The following is a 21,649-nucleotide window of genomic DNA, read 5'->3' on the forward strand; positions in this document are numbered from 1 at the left end:
GTCATTTGTGAGATCTGTGGATTGCAAGTTGATGCTGATGAAATATATTTAATTGCAACAACCTTGATGGTTTTTGAGTATTTTGGGAACCTTTTCTTGTCATGATTCAGCCTGTCTGCTGCACCATGCACAGACTCGGACACTTTCCACCTTACATTCAGCTCCAGTCTCCAGTTCAGTAATCATCCACACCTGTCAGCTACTAATCAGCCAGCATTCAGCACACCTGTCAGCCTCACTATTTAAGCTCACTGCATTCTGTCATTCCTCGTCGGTTCGTTCTGTTTTCCTGTTTACCTTTGTTTCTGCTGCTCACCTCAATCAGTCTCTTCCAGTCCGAGTTCCTCCATTCTACGCCAGCCTGCTGTAGCCTGGTTCCAAGTCTCCATTCTGCTGTGCTTCTGGTTCTGCTGCCTCCGTGCCCTGGCTCCGTCTCGCTTGCCAGTTCCTGCCTTCACCATCCTCCTGCTTCAGCTCGGCACTGACTCTTGGTTCCTTCCTCCATTATCCACAAACTTCAATAAACTGTTTAATTATACTCTGCTGTGGTTGTGTTCGGGTTCAGTCTACAAAACGTGACATTTCTTTTGACCAACATTTTAATCTTTGAATACTAAATTGATATGCTATCTAAATACAGGACTTTTTAGCTGGCATTCTGACCGTACCAAACGCGTCACAAATATTCCCATTGCTCAACAGCGTGGCCCAACCAGACACTGTGCCAGAAACTGAAAGAACTTGACAGGAAATATAGGTGAAAGGAGCGGTTTTTCTAAAGGAAAAGGTTGAAGAACTTCAGAAGAAGTCTAGACTAAGGATCAACACATGAAACCTTTGTTTCTAAGAGAAAATACCAGATGATTCCCGGGTGATTTTAGAATAATTATTGTGCTGTACATCCACTTACAATGTAGTTGTGCGGTATTATCACATAACATGATATGTTATTTAACTATTAAATATACTTTTACATTATTCTATGTTATGTTTATCTTTGCATTTTGCTCTCTAGTTCCATCTTTTTCTTTGCCTTTTAAACCTTGTAGTGGGAGAATTTGAACTCAACTCAAGATATCAATAGAAATTATTTACTTTGAAAAAAACAAATGGTAAAAACTAATTAAGATTGAAACAATATCAGTATTAAAAAATAAAGACAAGATGGAAAATTTGGTGTTTATGTATGCGTACATACATAAACATAAATTTATGTTTATTTCAGTCACAATCTGAATTTGATATGCAAGTTAAATAAGTTAATAAATCAGGAAAGATTAACACAGTAAATCATTTGAACAACAAGGCACACAGAAGAAACCCAAACGTCAAACTTTCACTAAGTCCTGTCCCCAATGTCAGTGCAGTTGACCTGCTTTTTGTTGTTGTTTCATCTGGATTCTTCAACACACCGATAAATAGTCTGATTTAATATCCGACATGTCACATTCCATTAAACCAGATCTGCGGAAACGTTAGCTCATCAAAAACAATCTGCATTTAAGTGGAATCCAGAGGTAGCGGATTCAAAAATCCCTGCCAAAAATCTGGCTTGATCCTCGTGCGGATTTATTTGTTGTCCCTGCAATGTGGTCTTTTTCTTGCTCTGTGTAGAAACAACAAAGGTAGCACCAAGCTGCTCGGAAGGCAGAACCAGGATTCGGCCAGCACAATTGCACAACTGAAGCCATGACTCGTATGGCCATACAGAGCTTTCAAACAAATATGACCCCCAAATCGCATCAAGAGAACCGATAGTATGACGCTGATGGTATGAAATGCCCTGATCTTGGACTGGTCAACCTGCTCTGGGATCCCCCCTCTTTTGCAAGGCCCAGGACGCATCAAAACACAAAGAACGGAGATGCTGCAGAAGGAGATACAAACTACAGCAATCGGTACCATAGAAAATGAGAAAAGATTGAGAATTCTTTCATCTGGTAACGACAGGTAGCCCATTCCAATGAGGCAGGTCAGCCAGACACACCCGATGACGATGTTTCTCAGTCTGATGCCTTTTGCGCTCTTCAGGCCTAGGTAGGTGACGGGGTGAACTACAGCCAGATATCGCTCCGCACAAGTCAGGATGTGAAACAGCATCTGTCCAGAAAACACGTTAGCAAATAGGTAGGTACCCACAGCCCCCACCGCAGCGCTATCCGTGTGGGCGCTGATACAGCTGAGTGTAGACCCCGAGACATTCATCAGTTCCACTATGACCATATGGTAGGTGAAGATGTCGCAGTGACTCGACGGCGTCCTTTGCCGCCGCCATCGCGTCAGACCCACGTGGATTACGGAGATGCAAAGAGGTAGGAGGATGAGGTTGTTCAAAACGGCGAGAAGAGTGATGTTTAAAGTACCGGGTCTTGTGCTCCAGCAGTATCGCAGGCGGTCAAAAACAGTTGGAGAAGAGAGGTGTGAAGAGGTGTTGGAGAAGGCAGGGTAGTTTGTCAACATACCTGTGGGGAGAGATGAGAAATTATTGGTGGAAAATCGAAGAAAAGAGGAAAATGGGGTTTTGTGAAGCAGGCAAGGATGCAGGACACACCCAGTCCAAGTCACCGTCTGCTCCCTCTCTTTAGGCTTCGTTAAGTCCGGTACGCACTCTGTTATTTTGGGATGTCGCAGATGACGAGGGCTGAAGGGAAGTCGTGGAGAAATCTGTGGTCTCGTGTCTGACAGGGAGACAGGCTTTAGAGCAGGGCGTTGTTAGCGTCTTGTGAGCAAAGATAACCTGCAATCAATACCTGAGAGTATCTGGTATTTAGAGTGAATGTTTCACAGTGTGACAACTGCTACGATCTATGTCTACCAATCAGAGTCGTCACGTTAGCCTATGGGAGGCTCCAAAGGTTCTGAACGGTGCTGCCCAGCAAACAAAGGGAAAAAAAATACGTTTTGGATTCGTGAATCAATTCCTGTAAGGGACAACCTGTCCCATTTGCTCCGATCAGACAAGTTTCTTTAATTGGAGCCAACGGCCACATGGAGCATCGACCAAGTTTACGAACAGGTGCATCATCAGGTTTGTGTATGTCTGATTGCACGCCCGTCACAAACCGGTGACAGCTTTGATTATTATCCTCTTATTGTGGCAGGCCAGACCATGCCTGATAAATATTTTAGGTCCCAACACGTTTTTCTTGTTGTTGGATTATTTTATCTATTTTTTTATTATTATTATTTTTGAAATGAAATTAATATTTGATTAAACTGATCAATCCAAGGGAAAATCTATATTGTATTATTGGACTATTTTTTCACTAAACTTATTTGATTGTGGTTTTGTTTTGGATGGATTTGGAATTGAACAGTAGAGCATGTGGCTGACCGGCTGATTTTGTTTGCTCGTATTAAACACAACCGGTGCTGTAAATAGATAGCAGACACTAATGGAGCTGCTTATTGTCGTACAATGTAAGCAATTTAGTAGTAAATGGTGGTTTACAATATGCTCACATCCAACTTGGCGTCAGACCAAAGATTATTGAATCCACGTCACACAGCTTGTCATGGAGTTGTCTTTTAAGACTGCTAAAATTGCACCGTGTAAGAAGGCCAATAATGACCATAAAATTTCTTCTAGATATAATTTTTGGATTTAAGTAGATCCAAACTAAAAAGAAACAGTATTGGGACAAAAGAAATGTTACACACGTGTAAACTGAATAAATAGTTAAACCTGAACGTAAAGCTATTCCCAGTAGATTTAGGTTTAAAGTGATGTATTACTTTTACCAGCACGTTTCCGCTTACAGGTGATGGTATTTTGGAGTAGCCCAGTCCGAGTTTAACCTGATAGAGATTCTATGGCGGAGCTAAAAATTAAGGTGATGGTAAAGAGGATTACCGTCTCAAAAAAATTGAAGCTTGTCACAAAAGAATAAATTGTAAAAATACAAGTTGAAACTATGTGTTTAAAGGGTTTCATTGCTGTGAGACCAACAAAGGTTTCCTTGTTGGCTATTGAGAAAACTATATTTTTTTGAGATGCCATTTCTTCAATAAAAATAAGAATGAGTCAAATACATTATTTGTCAACACAATAAGTATTAAACTAATGTCATTCTATACAATTGTTTAACTCACCTGATCAACAGTGTGTGATCTACTCCTCTCGGCTTGTCTGCCTATGAACTTGGCTCTTTTGATTGTGAATACATCTCAGTATTGTGTGCTTCTTTGGATGATAATTCTACACCCAAGAAAAGTAATTAATGATTATGTCCATGACTGATGATTTTATAAATGGCAACAGCAAATTAATGTGGCCATGTATTAGGACTGTTTAGCAAGATTCAAATGAGCTGTAACCTACTGCAGGCGTATATTCAAATCACCATCAGGACACCTGTTTATTCATATCAGATTACATTTTTTATCACTTAAGGCATATTCTTATGACATCTGCATGTTTGATCTGTATTTACTTGAAGTCATGGTAGTAAAAATTTGACATTGAATAAAATCCTGCTTCAAAATTGCATTTCCATTTTTTATGGATATGTTCTCACAAAATATCTACCTACAGTTAGATTCCTCCCTATTATTTCTAGTTTTTTTTTTTTTTTTTTAAATAAACGTTAAAAGTCTACAATAAAAAGACTTCTGAAATACCGATGTTGTACCAGTAGGTGGCAGTAATGTCAACCTTAACTGCATGGTGAAATTCAAACTTAGAATATCCAAAATATGGCACTGATTGGCTAAAGATGCAACTAGATAGATGACATGTTTTAAACTGCCTCCGGATTCCTCTCAATCCTTAACTTCAACCCCATGTTTAAAGTTTCATACAACTGTGGATAGGACAGAGAAGATTAAAAACATAAACATTTTAAAATGGGTTTAATTTGAATGTGGGATGAGATCAAAGTGAGAATTAGAGGCAATTATTTGGATTCCCTATTAATTAGCCTTCTGCAGTTATTGAACAAAGAGAACCAGAGAGAAGGTACACAGGATCAGGGTGGAGAACAGCGGTGCAGAACCAGCTGAATATAATCAGGAGGAAATTAAGAACAGCTGAGACCAATGAAAACAGATGAGCTGAGAAGAGGAGCGCAATGAACAGGGACTCACAACTCAAACATGAAATATTACCAAATCGTTTCTCTACACAGAACAAATTATAATGGGAGCAACTATAAAATATAAACACAAACAAACGGAAATGTAAAGAAATGCAAAAACTCATACAAGAACAATAAGTATGAGGAAAAATTTAAGGAACAACCTAAACACAACAGCAAAGAAATATACAAAATACAAAAGCAAATTCATTCAGTAAGAAGTCTACTCAAGTACTGAGTAACTAAGTATAACAATTGATGATTCAATATTTAAAAAATATGTAATTAGACTTAAATGTAAGGTTATGTGCAAATTCTAAAATTTTAAAGACAAAACATATACTAAAGACAAAAGACACAAATCATCTCTTTTCAACACAAAACGTCAGAGCAAAACTTACAGCAGTTAATGTATACACAGTATGTCAGACGTGCAAAGTACTTGCAATGACAATATCTACAGTTTACTGTACATTCATTTGCCCTCCATTGAGCTCAGCAGATAGAATACAACATTAAAATAGTTTGTGCACAAATAAGTCTCACTACCAAAAACTCTAGGTATTTGTCTCTGGTGTATTTTTGGTTAAAACAAGTCGGTTCTTTATTCATGAAGTTACTGGGTGGAGTAGCCAGAAATTTTACTCAAGTAAGAGTTGCGATACTTGAGTCATATTGTAACTCATATTGTATATAAAAGGCAGTAAAGCTACTCTTAAAAGTAATTTTTTTTTCTCAAAACCATACTCCAGTAAATGTAACTACTTATTACCCACCTCTGGACACAAACATGTTTCCTCTTCATCATATTGCAACTGAGCTTTTTGCAAAAAAATTTGAAAATAAATTTTTCTCATTCTTTCTATTATTGGTTTAATGATTTTGTCTTGTCTTAAGGTTTTTGTTGTTTTTTATTTGGGACTTTTCTGGACTTTTTTTGGATCAGCCTTCACCTCTCAGCCACTATCCAACCAGCTCAGTCTCCTTCCAGCCAACACCTCGCTCTTAATCAGATCCACCTGTTGCTACTAATTAGTCAACTCCGTTCACCTGTCTACTAATACCTGCTTCAGCCAACTCATCCCTGCCAGAACGTTTCTTCCCTTTTCATCTCTTCTTGTGTGATGTGCACTACTTCTACTAGTTCCTATGTGCTCGGCCAGCTGGGCTCTTCTGTTAAAAAATGCCTGTGTGTCTGCATGCTGTGGTTCTGCCTGTTTCTCTGTGAGTTCTAGCCGCCTGCTCTGCCCAATCTGGTGGTTCCCCAGTCTACATCGCCTGTTCCGGTCTGTCACTACCTGCATCTTCTGGTGCAGGTAGTGCATCATCAGCCATTAAATCATCGGTTCAAGTCTGATTCCACCTGCATCTGGTCAAGTCTGGTCCTGCTTGCATGCCTCATCATCCACTACTCATCATTTCAAAAAAACATTTAAAAAACATAACTCTGGGTTTATATTTGTAAATATTACAGATTTAGTAGGCTCCTTTTAGAGGCTCCTTTTTTGATAAAATTAACCTTTCAAAATCAACAACCACTAAGCATGTTTTAAAAATGCTTTTCATTACGACCACATTTCTGTGATAAGATGTTTTCTTTATTGGTCTGATGCAATATTATTTACATATTGTTATACATTACATTTTTGTTCTCTCTCTTTTTTTCTTCATAGTAGGTACACCTGGTCTGGTGTTCTGTTAACTGTGACATCATCCAGGGAAGACAGATAACCCGCTATTACCATCTAATGTAGAACAGATTACTGGATCAATTTGAGCTTCTATGCTTTTTTGTCTGTCTTGTTGTGTCTCTGCTCTGTCTTCTCTAACCCCTAGTCGGTCGAGACAGATGACCGTTCACACTGAGCCTGGTTCTGCTGGAGGTTTTCCTTCCCGTTATTGGGGAGTTTTTTTTCCGCTGTCGCTTCATGCTTGCTCGGTATGAGGGATTGCTGCAAAGCCATGGACAATGCAGATGACTCTCCTTGTGGCTCTATGCTTCTTCAGTAGTGAATGATGCTTGTCAAGACCAATTAACTGGGTTCCCTTACATAGGAATCTGTAATCTGTATATTCTGATTGAATTTGATTTTGGAAAGTGCCTTGAGATGACATGTTTCATGAATTTGTGATATATAAATAAAATAAAATTTAATTTAATTGATAAAGTGCAAGACAAAAATTAACAAATGTTCATTTGTCCCTCTTAGAGTTAGGCTCTTTAATGATTTTACTTGATATGCCCAAGTACTGTAGACACGGTAGTGTCAGGATTCCCAGGTCTTTTTAGGTTCCTGGGGATCATGTTGTTATGTTTAGGTTTGCACATTTTAGTATTATTTATTAACATATTTTTCAGACCATAAGGCACACCGCATTATAAGGTGCACTAAAATTTTTAAGTGTGTAATATAACTCCGCCCCTTCAATTACTGTGAGATTGATGGACTCCATGCTGACTCTCCGCCAACTTTTACCCTTCATGGTCAAGCGTGATGTTGTATATTGTTGCCTACATTTCTTGTGGAAAATTCTTACAATTCCTACACTTTCTGCAAGTGGCATATGGACGGTAAAATGTATGAGTAGATAGCTGAGCACCTAGAGCTGTTTCTTTTCCAGCAGGCTCCCACCTGTCAGTGACAACCGAGAGGGACTGTGATGCCGTGTGTCCTTGTGACCGCCTGCTTGGAGCAGCTGAGTGTATCAGGCCTCAGTGTCACATATAAAACAGTTTGATGTAAAGACATTAGGCCTCCGAGAAGTTTATATTGTGACACGTACCTGTATGTGCGGAGTCTGAATTATACTGGATTATAAGGCGTACCATGAATTTTTGAGAAAATGTAAGGATTTTAAGTGCGCCTTATTGTCTGAAAAATACGGCGCTTGTAGATTCTAGTTTCTGTCACTAACTGTTTTTCTCTTAGAATGTTAGTAGTTTATTTGTCTTTCTGTTTCATTCTTATTTTCCTGCCTTCCCATTCTAAGTTTTGTTAGGTTATTCTTTCATGTCTGGTCATTATACGGGTATCCCTGTTAGATTCAGTTGTCGTCCTGCCCCTGCCAGTTCAGTGCCCTCCCTCTCCTTCAGCCTACTTACCTTACTCTTCTCGCCTGTGTTAATTTGCTCCACCTGCTGTCCCTTCCGTTTCCTCCCCAACTTAGTCAGCCAGTTCAAACTTCCAATTGCTTGATGGCTGCCTCATCCTCCATCCAAAGACAATGTCTCCGGGTTTTCTGACCCGCTTAAAGTCAAACACGATTTTTGCTTAGTCCTTTATTTGTGTCTTAATTTTGTAATATTTGATAATAAAGAATTTAAATCCATTTAAACAAACTCTTAAACTTACCACTATGATGAAATTCTAAAAATAAGTAAAGAAAAGTAAAGGCCAAACAGGTAAGGGTATTTTTCTCCCAAAAAGTTTCAAAAAACAAGAATCAAGATCATATAGTAAGCCATAAAATCAGTCATAGACATGAGGAAAAAAAATTGAGTCCTCGGTGTGAAACACACCTGAAATGTTCATCAATAAAAAAATAAACTGAGTGACAGAAAATGTTTATAGAAGTTTTTTTAATAACACATATACAATTTAAATATAGACAAACCACTGTCTATGTTAGCTTACACAATGGACTCTTTAAAATGTATTCTCACAGACATTGTACAGAGTTGTGTTTATAATTTTGACCTAAAGAGAAAATCTGGTGTTAGTTCTTTATAGGACCTTACACCCTGCAACACACCAATTTTCCTGCTCTGTGTACGAACAGCAGAGGTAACACCAGACTGCTGGGGATGTTGAACAGAAAACTGAGCACTAGTATAAGGCAATTATTAGTTTCTGCATCAAAATAAATTACAACCCAAACAACACCATAACCAAACTTCAGTGAAAGGACTGCCAGTATGGCCACGATCGTGTAGAATGCCCTTTGCTTTGATGGGTCAATCCTCTCCTTATTTTGAACCTGTTCCCCAGGGCCTGGTCGAATCAGAATGCGGAGCACAGAGAAACTGCAGAAGGATACAGTTATCAGGGCCAAAGTCAAAATGCAGAAAGCAAAAATTGCTTCATGGCCATACCCTGACACCAAACCTATCCCTATGACGCTAGCTAGCCAAACGCAGCCAGAAATGATGTTCCTAATTCTCATTCCCTTTTTATTCTTATGGCTCAGATAGGTGATGGGATGAGCTACAGCCAGGTAGCGGTCTACACAGGTCAAGACATTGACATAGATCTCTCCATACCAAACAAAAAAATTCAAAAGGGTCCCAAAATAAAATATGTTGGAATCACCATCATATATACCAATGAAACAGAGAATAATTCCCAAAGAACTAATCAGCTCCATGATAACCCCATGGTAGGTGAAAAAATCAGAGTGACTCATTGGTGCCGCCAAGGATGTGGAGCGCTTCTGCTTCCACTGTTGGAGACCAAGGTGAAGGATAAAGATGCAGAGAGGAAGGAGGAGACATATTCTGATGATGCTGAATGTGGTGTAGATGATGGAGGCTGGTTTAGTTCTGAGGCAGTACATGTAAAACAAAATGGACGAGTAGGTAGTGGACACATTGAGATCAGCAGAGCTCTCATTGAAGGATGAGGACTTCCCTGACATTTCTGTTGGAGACTAGAAAGAATTAAGGTAAATTAAAGATTCAGTAAAGAATATAATGCGCTTTCATGAATTTATCTTTAATTGTGTAGACATAAAATACTTTATTTACAAAAAATACACAACCATTTAAATAAGCAGTGACAGTAAAATCTTGAAGGGAAAAATTAAGAAGTAATCAGCCTCTTGCCATGCACCTGTTACTCTATTTAGGCAAGTTTAATAAACAGGTGTGCCTAAGTCTGTTTTTGTGAATTTTTGTGGCCCTAGTTGTTATGAAAACAAAACAAAACAAAAAACTGAAGTCGGGGTTCACACAAAATTCTTGCAAGGGACACATAAAGCCCCTGGGATGCTGTACATTTCCACTAAAAGCACTGACCACAGAATTACTGAACACCATCTAACATAGTAGCTCATTTATTAAAAATGTTTTGGGCTTTTTCACAGCTCTAGTGGCTTGCTTTTTATGAAAGTAGGCTGACAGGAAGGGGGGTGGAAGAGGGGGAGAGACATGCAGAAAAGTACCGCGGGTTGGATTCAAACCCAGGTCGACCACATTGAGGACTAAGGCCTCCGTATATGGGTCGCGCTATCCGCTGTGCCACGAGCGCACCCCATAGTAGCTAATTTTATAGTATTATGCTCCTTTTTTCTTTGCATTGAGATTTTCAAATGTAACTGCATCTGAATCTATGTGGTTTTATGAACCACAGCTTTAGAGTAATGTTAACATTCTAGTTGTCACAAAACAAAACTATTTTTTAAGAAGACACAAGCAGAAAATCTTTAAAGGCGGTATTATAATTCATATTTTTTAACAAATATTTAAAAACATTTGCACACACAAATTCTTATTTTGTAATTTAAAAGCACTCACCTTGCTAGTTGTGTTTGTCTTTGCTGTCAATTTGATATTTACAGATTAAAAGACAACTATAAGCTGACATCTGACCCAACAGATTGTTTCTCAAACACTGATGTGTAGGTTGGCATCCTTGAAATATATTTGCCTTTTGTAAATCATTTGATATGGGTCATTTCTTATGGACAACTTAATGATCATTAGATTTTCCTGCTCACTCTCCTTTAGTGAAGGACATTCAAAGTTCAAACCTCAAAACAATTTACATTTTGAATGTCCATAACATGCAGATAAGGCCATTTAAAGAGTTTACAGTGATATTTAGTTCAAGGAGAGTACCTGGATTACTGGCGCAAAACAAGGGCCACGTGTCTTCTTATGCTGCGGGCGGCTTTGTTACAGAAAGGTTAAAGATCTGAACTCCCTGCAACTTACACCTGTAATACCATGTAATCCTGTATTTATTCAAATATGAATCAGAGAGATCCATCACTGTTATAAAACTTGAAAAGAAGATTAAAGTTCTGATCATTTTACCAATCCTATCCTAATATGTATAATCAGAATAAACACATTTTCTTTCTTTGCTTAGAAAAATGAGTAGCAGAAACAGAACACTTTTAAAAATGGTAGGCAGATTCTGTACATAAAAACAAATTATCAGGGCGGTCATATGTTTAAAATACCTTGTCAAGATTAATCACAGTGTGCATAGTTAAAGGTATAGTGCATGGCTTCTTACAGCTTGGAGTTCCAGGAGGATCATCTTAAGTATTGGTTGTCCCACATGCCAATCACTATGTCATGCTCCTGTAACACCAATGTGTGTGTTCGTTCCTTGCTAGGTTCCTCTTGCAGGCTCTGCATGCACACTAGTGTTTGTGTATCCAGTGAGCTTCAGTTTCAGCTGTTTATTGTAGCTCCACTGCTCTCACCGTATATTTTGAAAATGGCTGAGAGTCAAAAGAAACAGACTGCCTTACAAGTTTTTTAGAAGAAGAGGAAGAGATCAGAAGAAAGAAATAACACCAGGGTGGATTTGCAAGATTCTTTCAGAAGACCCCCTGTGTGCGAAAGAGCAGGTTGGATGGTCTTGTACATCGCAGTTATTCAAAAAGTGACTTGAGTGTTTCTTACCTAAAATTCTGGAAGAAATGTCCACTGTTCCTTTAATTTAGGATTAATAGCAATTTCTTCTTAGATTTTTTTCATCTCTTCTAAATATATCCGGGAATAATTGTATGTATTAAGGTCTCCTTAAATATTACCATATATGCCGGGTTATCCCAATAGATGACACCAAGCTGGCAACCCCACTGAGCAGGAAACAAACTTCTCTCCTCCAAGGGGTTCAGTTGTGAAATTGAAGTTAAAGGCAAGGAAATACACGTTTATTTATATAGCACTTTTCAGTAAGAGGAAGATTTTGAGTTTTGTACATGAACAGAAAAACATTATATACATAGGAAAAGACAACAAAGAAATAAGCTAAATAAGTTAATTCTTGACTAGACTTATTTTATACATTAAACAACATACAGAAATATTTAATAGTTTCTATTATTAAGAAGAAATAAGTAATAATAAGCATATTCTTCGGGATTTCTGAACTAAAGTAATTTTGTTAAATTTTTCTAAAGCTACAACTAGAAAAGTTTATTTTGTTTCATTGTTTCACTGGAATTTGCTTCATTACTAAAGCTTATTTTTTTCTATTCATACATTCCTCAAAGCTACAACTTACAGTCTCTGATCTGATCATTCTAAACCTCAACTAAAATGGAAGAATTTTTTCTACTCATAGTAGAGTTTCTATGGAACGAGCTTCATCACAAAATTCTAAGCTTAATTGTTTCTATTCATAAAGCTACTGTTTGAGGTCTTTGATCTGACCTGACACTAGAACTAAAACAGAAAGCAGCAGTGTAAGGGAAGAAAGCACAATAGAGGCGGTCTGTGTGCGCCTCCGTCTCTTATGAATGAATGAATAATGATGAAATCATTTATTTAACATGTTTGAATTCAGAAGTCTTAAGAAAAGAGTGAAGTATTTTAAGTATCGTTTATTTATTTATTTTGTATTAATACATAGCCTTACTGTATTTATTCATTTATAATATTTTCTATAACATGATAGAATCACATTTGTGTCAATAATCTTCCAACATAGGTTATTCTGCATGGTAGGAGGGGGGCCCTGAGCAGAATTTAATTTGTGGTCATCCCACCACGCAGAATGCAGTGCATCAATCGGGGGGGAAATCCGGCCACCTCACCGCAGCAATCCGGTATCATTAAGTATAAATTATGCTGATACCAGACATTACCAAAAAAGTGTTTTTTTCCACCGTCACTTCCGCGGAACGTCAAGCCTGGAGGCGAAACCAAAGGCATTTATCTTATCTATCTTGTTGCCACACATTAGTAACCCCTGGCCACTACTTAACATAGTGTAAAAAAATATTTCTGTCCATGACACCAGAGGGTCTCCGTAGGTTGTCGCTACTGCCATGGTCATCAATCTGGTCATGCAGAATGTGCGGCACTGCACGCGGTGGTGGGCGTGACCAAACAGTACGCAGGGCTGATAGTTTTTGTCCAGTCCTGTCACCAAAAACTCACACCCATGACTCGTCATGTTTTCGTCATCAAAGATCCATTTTTAGCTCGTCAGTTTTCGTTATCGTTATGAAAAAAAGGGCGTCAACAAAATTAAATTTATCATCGTCAACGAAAACAACACGGTCTGCCTTGACCGACAGGGGGTTAGAGAAGACAGAGCAGAGACACAACAAGAGAGACAAACAAGCACAGAAGCACACATTGATCCAATTGGTCTCTCTAAACTGCCCTATGAGTGTAAGAATGCTTGCATGGGTGTCTGACCATCTTCTCACAGTTCTTTACTGCAGGTTGTGATCTGATTTGGTATGAAGAGGTCTTGCTTTAGAGATGTATGTGTCCTTGACATTTACATAAAACAAATCCAGAGTTTTGTTTTCTCTAGCAGAGCAGGTGAAAAGTTGGAAGTGTAACAGAGAGGGCTTAAAATTGCCATATATTGCAAGAAAAGCATTTGGATGTTATGTCTCTAGCTTATCCGCAACTGAGCTGATGACAACAGATGCAGTGTCGGCAACAGCCGATGGTGGAATATAGACTGTGGCCAACATAACACTAATGAACTCTCTAGGTAAACAATATGAACAAAAACCCACTGCTGAAACGTAAATATCTGGGCTGCAGGGACAAAACTTCACTGTGACATGTCCTGGATGACACCATCTGTAGTTTACAAGCACCGTCAATCCACCACCTTTGCTTTTGCTGCTCTTCTTTAAATATCTGTCTGCTGGCATGTTGAGAAAGCCTGGCAGACAGATGCTGGAATTGGGTATATAATCCTGCAGGCATGTTTCAGTGAAACATATAATACTGCATTCCCAATATGCTGGCTGGGTTCTTGATAGGTTTTGGAGTTCCTCCAACTTATTTCCCAAAAATCTCATATTGCCCGTAGTAGTCAATGAAAGAGATACCACAGTGTCTCATTTTCATCTTATCTTGGGTTTGGGTATGTAGGCCATGTATTATTTCAACTTTTGAGATGTTAATTAGCTGCTTCTGGTTACACAGAACCAGCTGGTTGCTATAGTTATGCATCACACATGTACAAAAAATGAAAGAAAACACTAACAAAAATCCTTTAAGCAGTACAGTATCCAAATTCAGTTAAAAGCAATATCCACAAAGCTACTTTTAATCCACAAAAGGAGGAAATTAAATTCCCTAAAAAGATTTGCAGAATAAAAGACTGATGAGACTCACCTTTGTTGTGTCGTCTGCATACTTAATGATGTGGTTCATACTGAACCTGGCACAGCCGTACTGGGTCATCAGAGTGAAGTGGCTTCCTTCTGGGATGACAGCCATGCAGACTAATTTGGTTTAGTTCGCAGTTCCAAGTACAAAAATATCAAACCCCACCTTTCAACATCTGAAGCAATCCCGGCAGCATTCATAAATCTGCTTTCATACACCAACCCCTGGAGAAGATGCTGAGCATATGCAGTCAATGTCTTTGGTCAAACATGGTGAGGCCTGTTCTGATTGAAACCTGTCCTGTTAGATCACTTTAAGGTCTGGGCCACAATTCTGCATCTCAGTTAAATGGTATTGGTGATCTTCTTATGGCCATTTTCAGGGGACATCAAATGACTGTGTTATTAAAGCTGTACACTGACTACTTTACATTGTATTAAAATGTGTTGCTTCATCAGTGTTATCCCATGAAAAGTTACAATACAATATTTACAAAATGTGAGGGGTGCACTCACATTTGTGAGATACTGGATGCAATAATTTCTGTAACTTACTTGAGATTCAGTCTTATTCAGTCTCATTAATTAAATGTGTAATTATAGATAAGTTCCTGCAGGATGAGCTGACATTAAGTTCAATAAACTTTAGTCAAAACCAAATTTACTTACTTGGTAAAGCATTGTTGAAACATTTATATTTGAATAAAACATCAAGAAAAGACAATGTCTGAGCAATTTACTTTCATTTGAATATACACTTATCACTGTTTTGAATAAACATTGAAAATTTGATCTAGATGGAAGTGTATGATGAGTAAGATTTTAGATTTCCATAATTGTTTACTGTTCTTGGTGTTATTTTCCATTTGTCCTATGGTCTCGATAATAATGCAAACAGCCATCACAGATTTGCCTAAAGCAATGAACCATATAGAAAGAACAATGTACAGTCTATTTATCTTTATTCCATGCAAACTCCTCCGTCATTATGCCACCAAATTCTCACAAAAGAAACATGTGAGAAACCACTTTATTTTGGTCCCTTTTTCAGTTTGCAACAGTCTTACTGAGCAACACAAAAGGAAGAAAGGAAACTATCCTCACAGGGTGAGTATCTCTCTTTTAAGTGATTTATAAAAATACTCATTATTTACAGCAAATTCTTGATGAACATATCAATAGCATATTGTTTATGTTTAAATAAGCTACAAGAGAAATGTGGTTATTTGTGCTGCACACGTGTTTGCAATGGCATATTTGCCATTCTAATAACATATTATACAGACTATATGTATTTTCACATATACAATAAAAACTGCCAGCAATAATAATAATAATAATAATAATAATAATAATAATAATAATAATAAAAATAATAATAATAATAATAATATAATTCAGTTCACTTTCAAAGTAATGAACAGAGGATAAAAATAATAAAACAAAGAGTACAAAAATATAATTTAAAAACATGTAAAAACATAAAAACTAAAAGGAAACACCAAAAGAAAGAATATAGCTTTAGGCATAGAATTAAGATGCATAAGATAAAGTGAACAAATAGGTCTTTAGCTTAGCTTTAAAAAACTTCCATGGAACAGGCCTGCCAAATGCCTTGAGGGAGTTTGTTCCACAAAGACGGAAAGAAACAGCATGTTCCCGAGTAGTTTGACAGGTCACTCAAACACAAGAGCCTATTTTTTTAGGTGAAAGCGAATGATAAGAGTCACTCGGAACCCCCTTACCCTCAAAAACGAGGCATAAAATTAAATTAAAAAATACTAATGCATCACAGAAATATTTCTTTACAATAAAAAATATTTTAATTAACGTAAAAATGTTTTACATTCTTTGAATTTTTATGTTTTCAGAAAATATTTGGTCTTGCTGTTAATTCATTTTAATTTCTAATTTGTTTTTATTTTCAATATAAATTTGACACAGCATTAATATCACATACTGATTCCAAACAAGGTAATTAAGCATTTGATCCACTTGATCCCTGTATTTTTTCTTTCTTACAGATAATGATGGATTTTTCATCTTTTAATGACTCCTATTTGCATCATCACATTTCCTCCAAGAACTACACCATTCCCTTGTTCATGCACTGCTTTCTCTCCAGACCAAGCGCCTTTGTTTTTACCGCCTACTCAGTCACAAAAATCCTCCTTTGCCTTCCTCTCTGCATCTCCATCTTTAACATCGCTCTCCATCAGTGGAGCTCTTCATCCTCGACAGCAACAGTGCGTCACGCTGACTGCTTTGTTTATAACATGGTCATTATGGAGCTGATTTCCATCATTGGAAGTGTCCTCTGCTGTTACAGTATCTATAGCTTCCATTTAAACATTCTGCATCTGGGGTGCCTTATTTTTTCTTTCTCCTGGTATGGACAAGCCATTTCTCACATTCTGGTGTCCTTGGAGGGCTACCTCGCTACCGTTCATCCCATCACTTACATGGGTTGGAGAAAAGAAAGTAGGATAAGATTTCGAAATGCTGAAATTGTCTGTAACTGGCTCCTTGCCTTTGCAGGGATGAGTTTGGTTATGTTCGACAGCTCATTTGTCGTTATGGATTTGGTCCTCTTAATGATTTCCTTTACAGTGATCTTCTTCTGCAGCCTTTCTGTTCTCTGTGTATTGATTCGTCCTGGTCCAGGGAACCAGGATGGGGTTAGAAAAAGGTTTGATCAGTTAAAGAGGAGGGCACTGTTTTCTGTTGTTGTTGTACTTCAAGTGCTGTTACTGAGATTCACCTGGAATCTGGTTTGGATTGTGAGTTTCATCTCAGGAATGGGTGACTGTTTGGTACTGATGTGTTGTACCTTCTCCAGTCTGCCCAGCAGTCTGGTTTTACCTCTGCTTTTTATTCGTAGAGAAGGAAAGATAGTGTGTTGTACACACGACAAAGAATAAGTTTTAGAATAGAATATAACATAATAGACTACAATAGCATATATTAGAAATCCCTTTATTGTCCCACAATGGTGAAATTTGGACGTGACAGTGGCAAAAAACATAGACAGAATATTAAAACAAATTATGTAGTAAATTAATCGAGACAATTAATTAGACATGGGTGTTAGGGTAATTGGTCTGTTCAATTGCCCTTATGTAGATTTGAGTGTTAAACAAAAAAAAATGGCCCAACAGGCATGTTTTTGGACTGCTGCAGAAAGCTGTCTGGCATTGTCTTCTGAAGGACTAGCCCCCTGACCGGGTGTACCTGTTAAAAGGAGAATGTTTTACCTCAGCTAAGCTAAGCACAATTTTATAAAGATTTGGAAACTAGAAAGACTAATCTAGCTTTTGAGATATTTATTGTAAGGTGGTCCAAATGGAATAAGTAGTTATGAAGTACTGCTTGACATACTTCTTTCCTCTTTTTGAGTTGTATTTCCTTTGCTTTTTTAATGTCTTATTGTTTTAAACTAAATGTCTTATTTAGTCAAATCCCAATGCAAAAGCATAGAAAATTGGGAAGTATTGTAAAAATATGGTTGTGTAATTGACAAATGTTCTGGTTCACTTGCTCTAGAAGTGTAATAAAAATTATGTTGCAAAAAAAAAAAAAGAAAAAAAAGAAAACATTGTAGATAGAAATAATGGAGGTCGAGTATGGAATAAATAGGAATTTTCTAAATCATAATTTGGCTTATGCTTAAATATTTGTAGCGGTATTGGTGAATCAAAGCTCTATGATTAAAAACAATGTCTTCAGAATTGAGAGAAAACAAGATTTATGTTACCTGAATAAAACTCAATTTATTAAGAAAATTCCTATATTCTTTACTCCTTTCATCATACTGCTTTAGTTGTGCTTTACTCTAAAAGTGATTTTGAAATGTCATCTTTTTAGCAACTGAAAGTTATAGTGCATCAGTGTATCTGACCGCTTTCCTTTGAGAGAATCTCCAATTCGGTTCCTATGGTGTAATGTTTCTGAAGGGCAACAGATGGCTGATCAATCAAGGCTGGCCACATTCACAATGGAGACAGTACACAAATGACAGGGAAAATATAATAATTAAATTTACATTACACACCTCTTGACCTACCAATGCGATTCAGTGATTTGTGAGTGTTTTGCATAATATTTAGCTTGACTGAGGAAAATGTATTTGTTTATTATCATTTAAATAATGTGAACATTATATAAATAGTTTGACAACATGCAAAGAGATCCCACAGCTCTATGGAATTGTGATCATTTATGTCAAGTTAATCTAGATTGTAAGTAAGAAATCACACTGAGAGCTGCTGCTGACAAGGTGAGTCCATTAAGGTAAAAAAAGAAGAAACAGTTCTTACTTTACAGGTTCAAGTGCATTGCCATGTTACTTTCATGTATTTAAGTTATACAATAACTTGTAGTGATACATTAAAATACTCTATGAAATAAATTTTAGAAAACAGTCTAAGAATGCTTTGATGTTTACAGTAATTAGAAGACAAGACAGAATGGTGTTTTATTTAATTATTGCATTTTAGGATGTTTGATATAATTTACTGATTTTCTTGCGTGCACAACAAAGCTGATTGTTTTTAGTCAATGCAAAGTCCGAGAAAAGCAATTGCATGAAAATCTTAAAATCCACCTATACTGTGTGTTAGAAATTGAGAATGGCTTGACTTCAGACATAACAAAGTTGTATTGAACATTAATTGTCAAATTACACACAATTAAGCATTTTAACAATACAAATATTCCTGGAGTTAAAGATTCCCAACCTCAAGGTAATATTCTTAAGTATGCCTGAAAAAAAAACTATAAACGACTACTGAACACTATAACACTTATAGCCAAAACTAACTAGCAATGCAAGTCCCCAGAGGGGCCTTGAAAAACAAAACATTTTAAATAAACAATATGTAACTTTTGACTACTAGGTTTAGGGCCCCTGTAGGCCACTAGCATGTGGTAGCTCTCGATTAAGGGGGTGCTCTCAAGTTACAAAGCCAGGTTTTTGAGGAGCGCAGCAGACCATCAATACATGCTGAGAGCTGTATATTGACATGGAAAAACTGAATACTGTATCTCAAATTGGTCTAATATGTGGGTCAAAAGTTATGTTTTCGGGCTTTACTCTCCTGTTGTGCTTGTTTGTTTCTGATCAACAGCAAGATCCTAAATGAATTTGACCTGGGAAAGGCTTTTATATATATATATACAGAGAGAGAGAAATAGATAGATAGATAGATAGATAGATAGATAGATAGATAGATAGATAGATAGATAGATAGATAGATAGAAATTGGTTCCCTTCAAATAATTTGCAAAACCCTGTATTATTTGTAACAAATTCTTCAAATGACCTCAAAATCTCTGTTGTTCTTGAAGAGTTTGCTGGTGTTTACTAGAAGCATACAGACCCCCCTAAAGAAATGAATCATTCATGAGCAGATCTAAGTGTGATTAATACAATCAATAACAGATTTTTAAAATAATTTTAATTTGTCTTTACATTATACTTGAACTGTACTTTATTTTATTTCAAATATGTTTCATCTTGGAATTTACATGATGAAACAAGTATCACTTTATCACTTTACATGATAATCAGGGTAAAAAAAGTATATATTATCTTCTTCAGTCCAAATTCAAATCAATCCAGTTTGTTTCACTACAATACATTCATATAGTCATCTGTTGAGTCAGTCGCACACAACACATTTCATCCTTTATATGCCACAATGGAGTTCATTTCATTAGAGGGTAGCTTACCCTTTTCCTCAGTGAGCATGTGATGATATGAAGATATTTAGATGATACAAGCTGTGAACCCTGCTGTTGATCTGTTTTTCATGTTTTTTTTCTCTTCTAGATGTCGGCCAACTTTTCCTTCCCCAACGACTCCCATGCTAATCCACATTTCTTCAGTCATCATGACTGCTACCTCACCAGCCCAACCATGTTTATTTTGATAACTTTCAACATCACCCATGTTGTTGTCATTTCTCCTCTCTGTATCTTAATCCTTTACTTGGGGCTCCAGCAAATACAACAAAACCACTCCTCCCCATTAACAGTAACAATGAGCCACTCGGACAGCTTCACATACAACATGGTCATCATGGAACTCATAAGCACGCTGGGGGGTATGTTGTCCTTAATTGGAAACTGCATGGAAAATCTAGAAATATTGGATACTGGTCTTTATATATTTTGGTTTACCTGGTATGGACAGATATCCTTTCACAGTCTGACCTGTTTGGAGCGCTACCTTGCTGTCGTCCATCCCATCGCGTATCTTAGCATGAGAAACAAGAAGGGTATAAGAATCAGAAACATTAGCATCTGTTGCGTCTGGCTGCTTTGCTTTGGATGGCTTGGGGCTTCAATAGCAGGAAACTACATTTATTTGGATACATGTCTCCTGATAATAACCACAACAGCCACCTCCTTCTGTAGCATTTCTGTTCTCTGTGTTCTGGTTCGTCCAGGCCCCGGTGAACAGGGCAAGGACAGAAGGGACCAATCAAAGCACAGAGCTTTCTACATCATTGTGTTCATAACGGGGATTCTGATGTTAAGATTAACTATTGGCCTGGTTTGGGCTTTTATGTATCTGTCAGAACATTATAGTCAGTGTACGATGACGGTAGGAAGTGTCTGGATCAGTCTCCCCAGCAGTTTGGTTTTGCCATTGCTTTATCTACAAAGAGCAGGAAAATTAATGTGTTGTAAAGACAATATACTAAGAAAATTATGGAGACGCACTGTGTAATCTTCTTATTATTGTAATTAGGTAGATAGGCAGGCATAATAAGATAGGTAGGTGGGCAGGTGGACTTTTATAGTCATCCACACAATAGAATGTAACATGATTGAAATGTCGTCACTTTTGCTATTGTGAAATGAAGCTTTAACTCTACAAAGCGAATTAAAGAAAATACAAACAAATAATAGCACACAATAATGTTGAGAAAATGCTTGCCCACAGCATATTCACAGCAGAAATTGTTGTTGCACTTTTGTGTGCTCCACAGAAAAAACTAACCTTTCAACACCCAATCAGTCAAGATTAATAGGTTATATTATCCCTCAGATTCAGCTTTACATGCAGTTCAATTTGTTTATTTAGCACCAATTCACAACAAACGTCGCTCAAGGCACTTTACAAAAAAGTCACGTAATTCCCACCATACAAACAGATTAACTGACAGTTTTATTCATCCTTGTATGTAAAACATTTTACGACTAAGGAAACCCAGCAGTTTTTTATTAAGTCACTGACTTGCAGCATTCAT

General features: G+C 37.3%; 1 protein-coding gene across 1 annotated transcript; it reads right to left on the reverse strand.

Moving 5' to 3' along the window:
• Nucleotides 1-892: 892 nt before the first annotated feature.
• LOC110367369 lies at nucleotides 893-2,733 on the reverse strand. The gene is made up of 2 exons (XM_021313033.2): nucleotides 2,609-2,733; nucleotides 893-2,462 (listed from the first exon to the last, which is right to left on the reverse strand). Exon 2 carries the CDS (start codon nucleotides 2,458-2,460, stop codon nucleotides 1,570-1,572), a length of 891 nt encoding a protein of 296 aa, XP_021168708.2. The 5' UTR covers nucleotides 2,461-2,462; nucleotides 2,609-2,733; the 3' UTR covers nucleotides 893-1,569.
• Nucleotides 2,734-21,649: the final 18,916 nt, after the last annotated feature.

Source organism: Fundulus heteroclitus, chromosome 14 (assembly GCF_011125445.2).
Source record: "Fundulus heteroclitus isolate FHET01 chromosome 14, MU-UCD_Fhet_4.1, whole genome shotgun sequence".
NCBI classification, from domain to species: domain Eukaryota; kingdom Metazoa; phylum Chordata; class Actinopteri; order Cyprinodontiformes; family Fundulidae; genus Fundulus; species Fundulus heteroclitus.

Coding starts and splice junctions, on each gene's coding strand:
- LOC110367369 (XM_021313033.2), bottom strand. CDS start 2,460: ATGTTGACAAACTACCCTGCCTTCTCCAACACCTCTTCACACCTCTCT.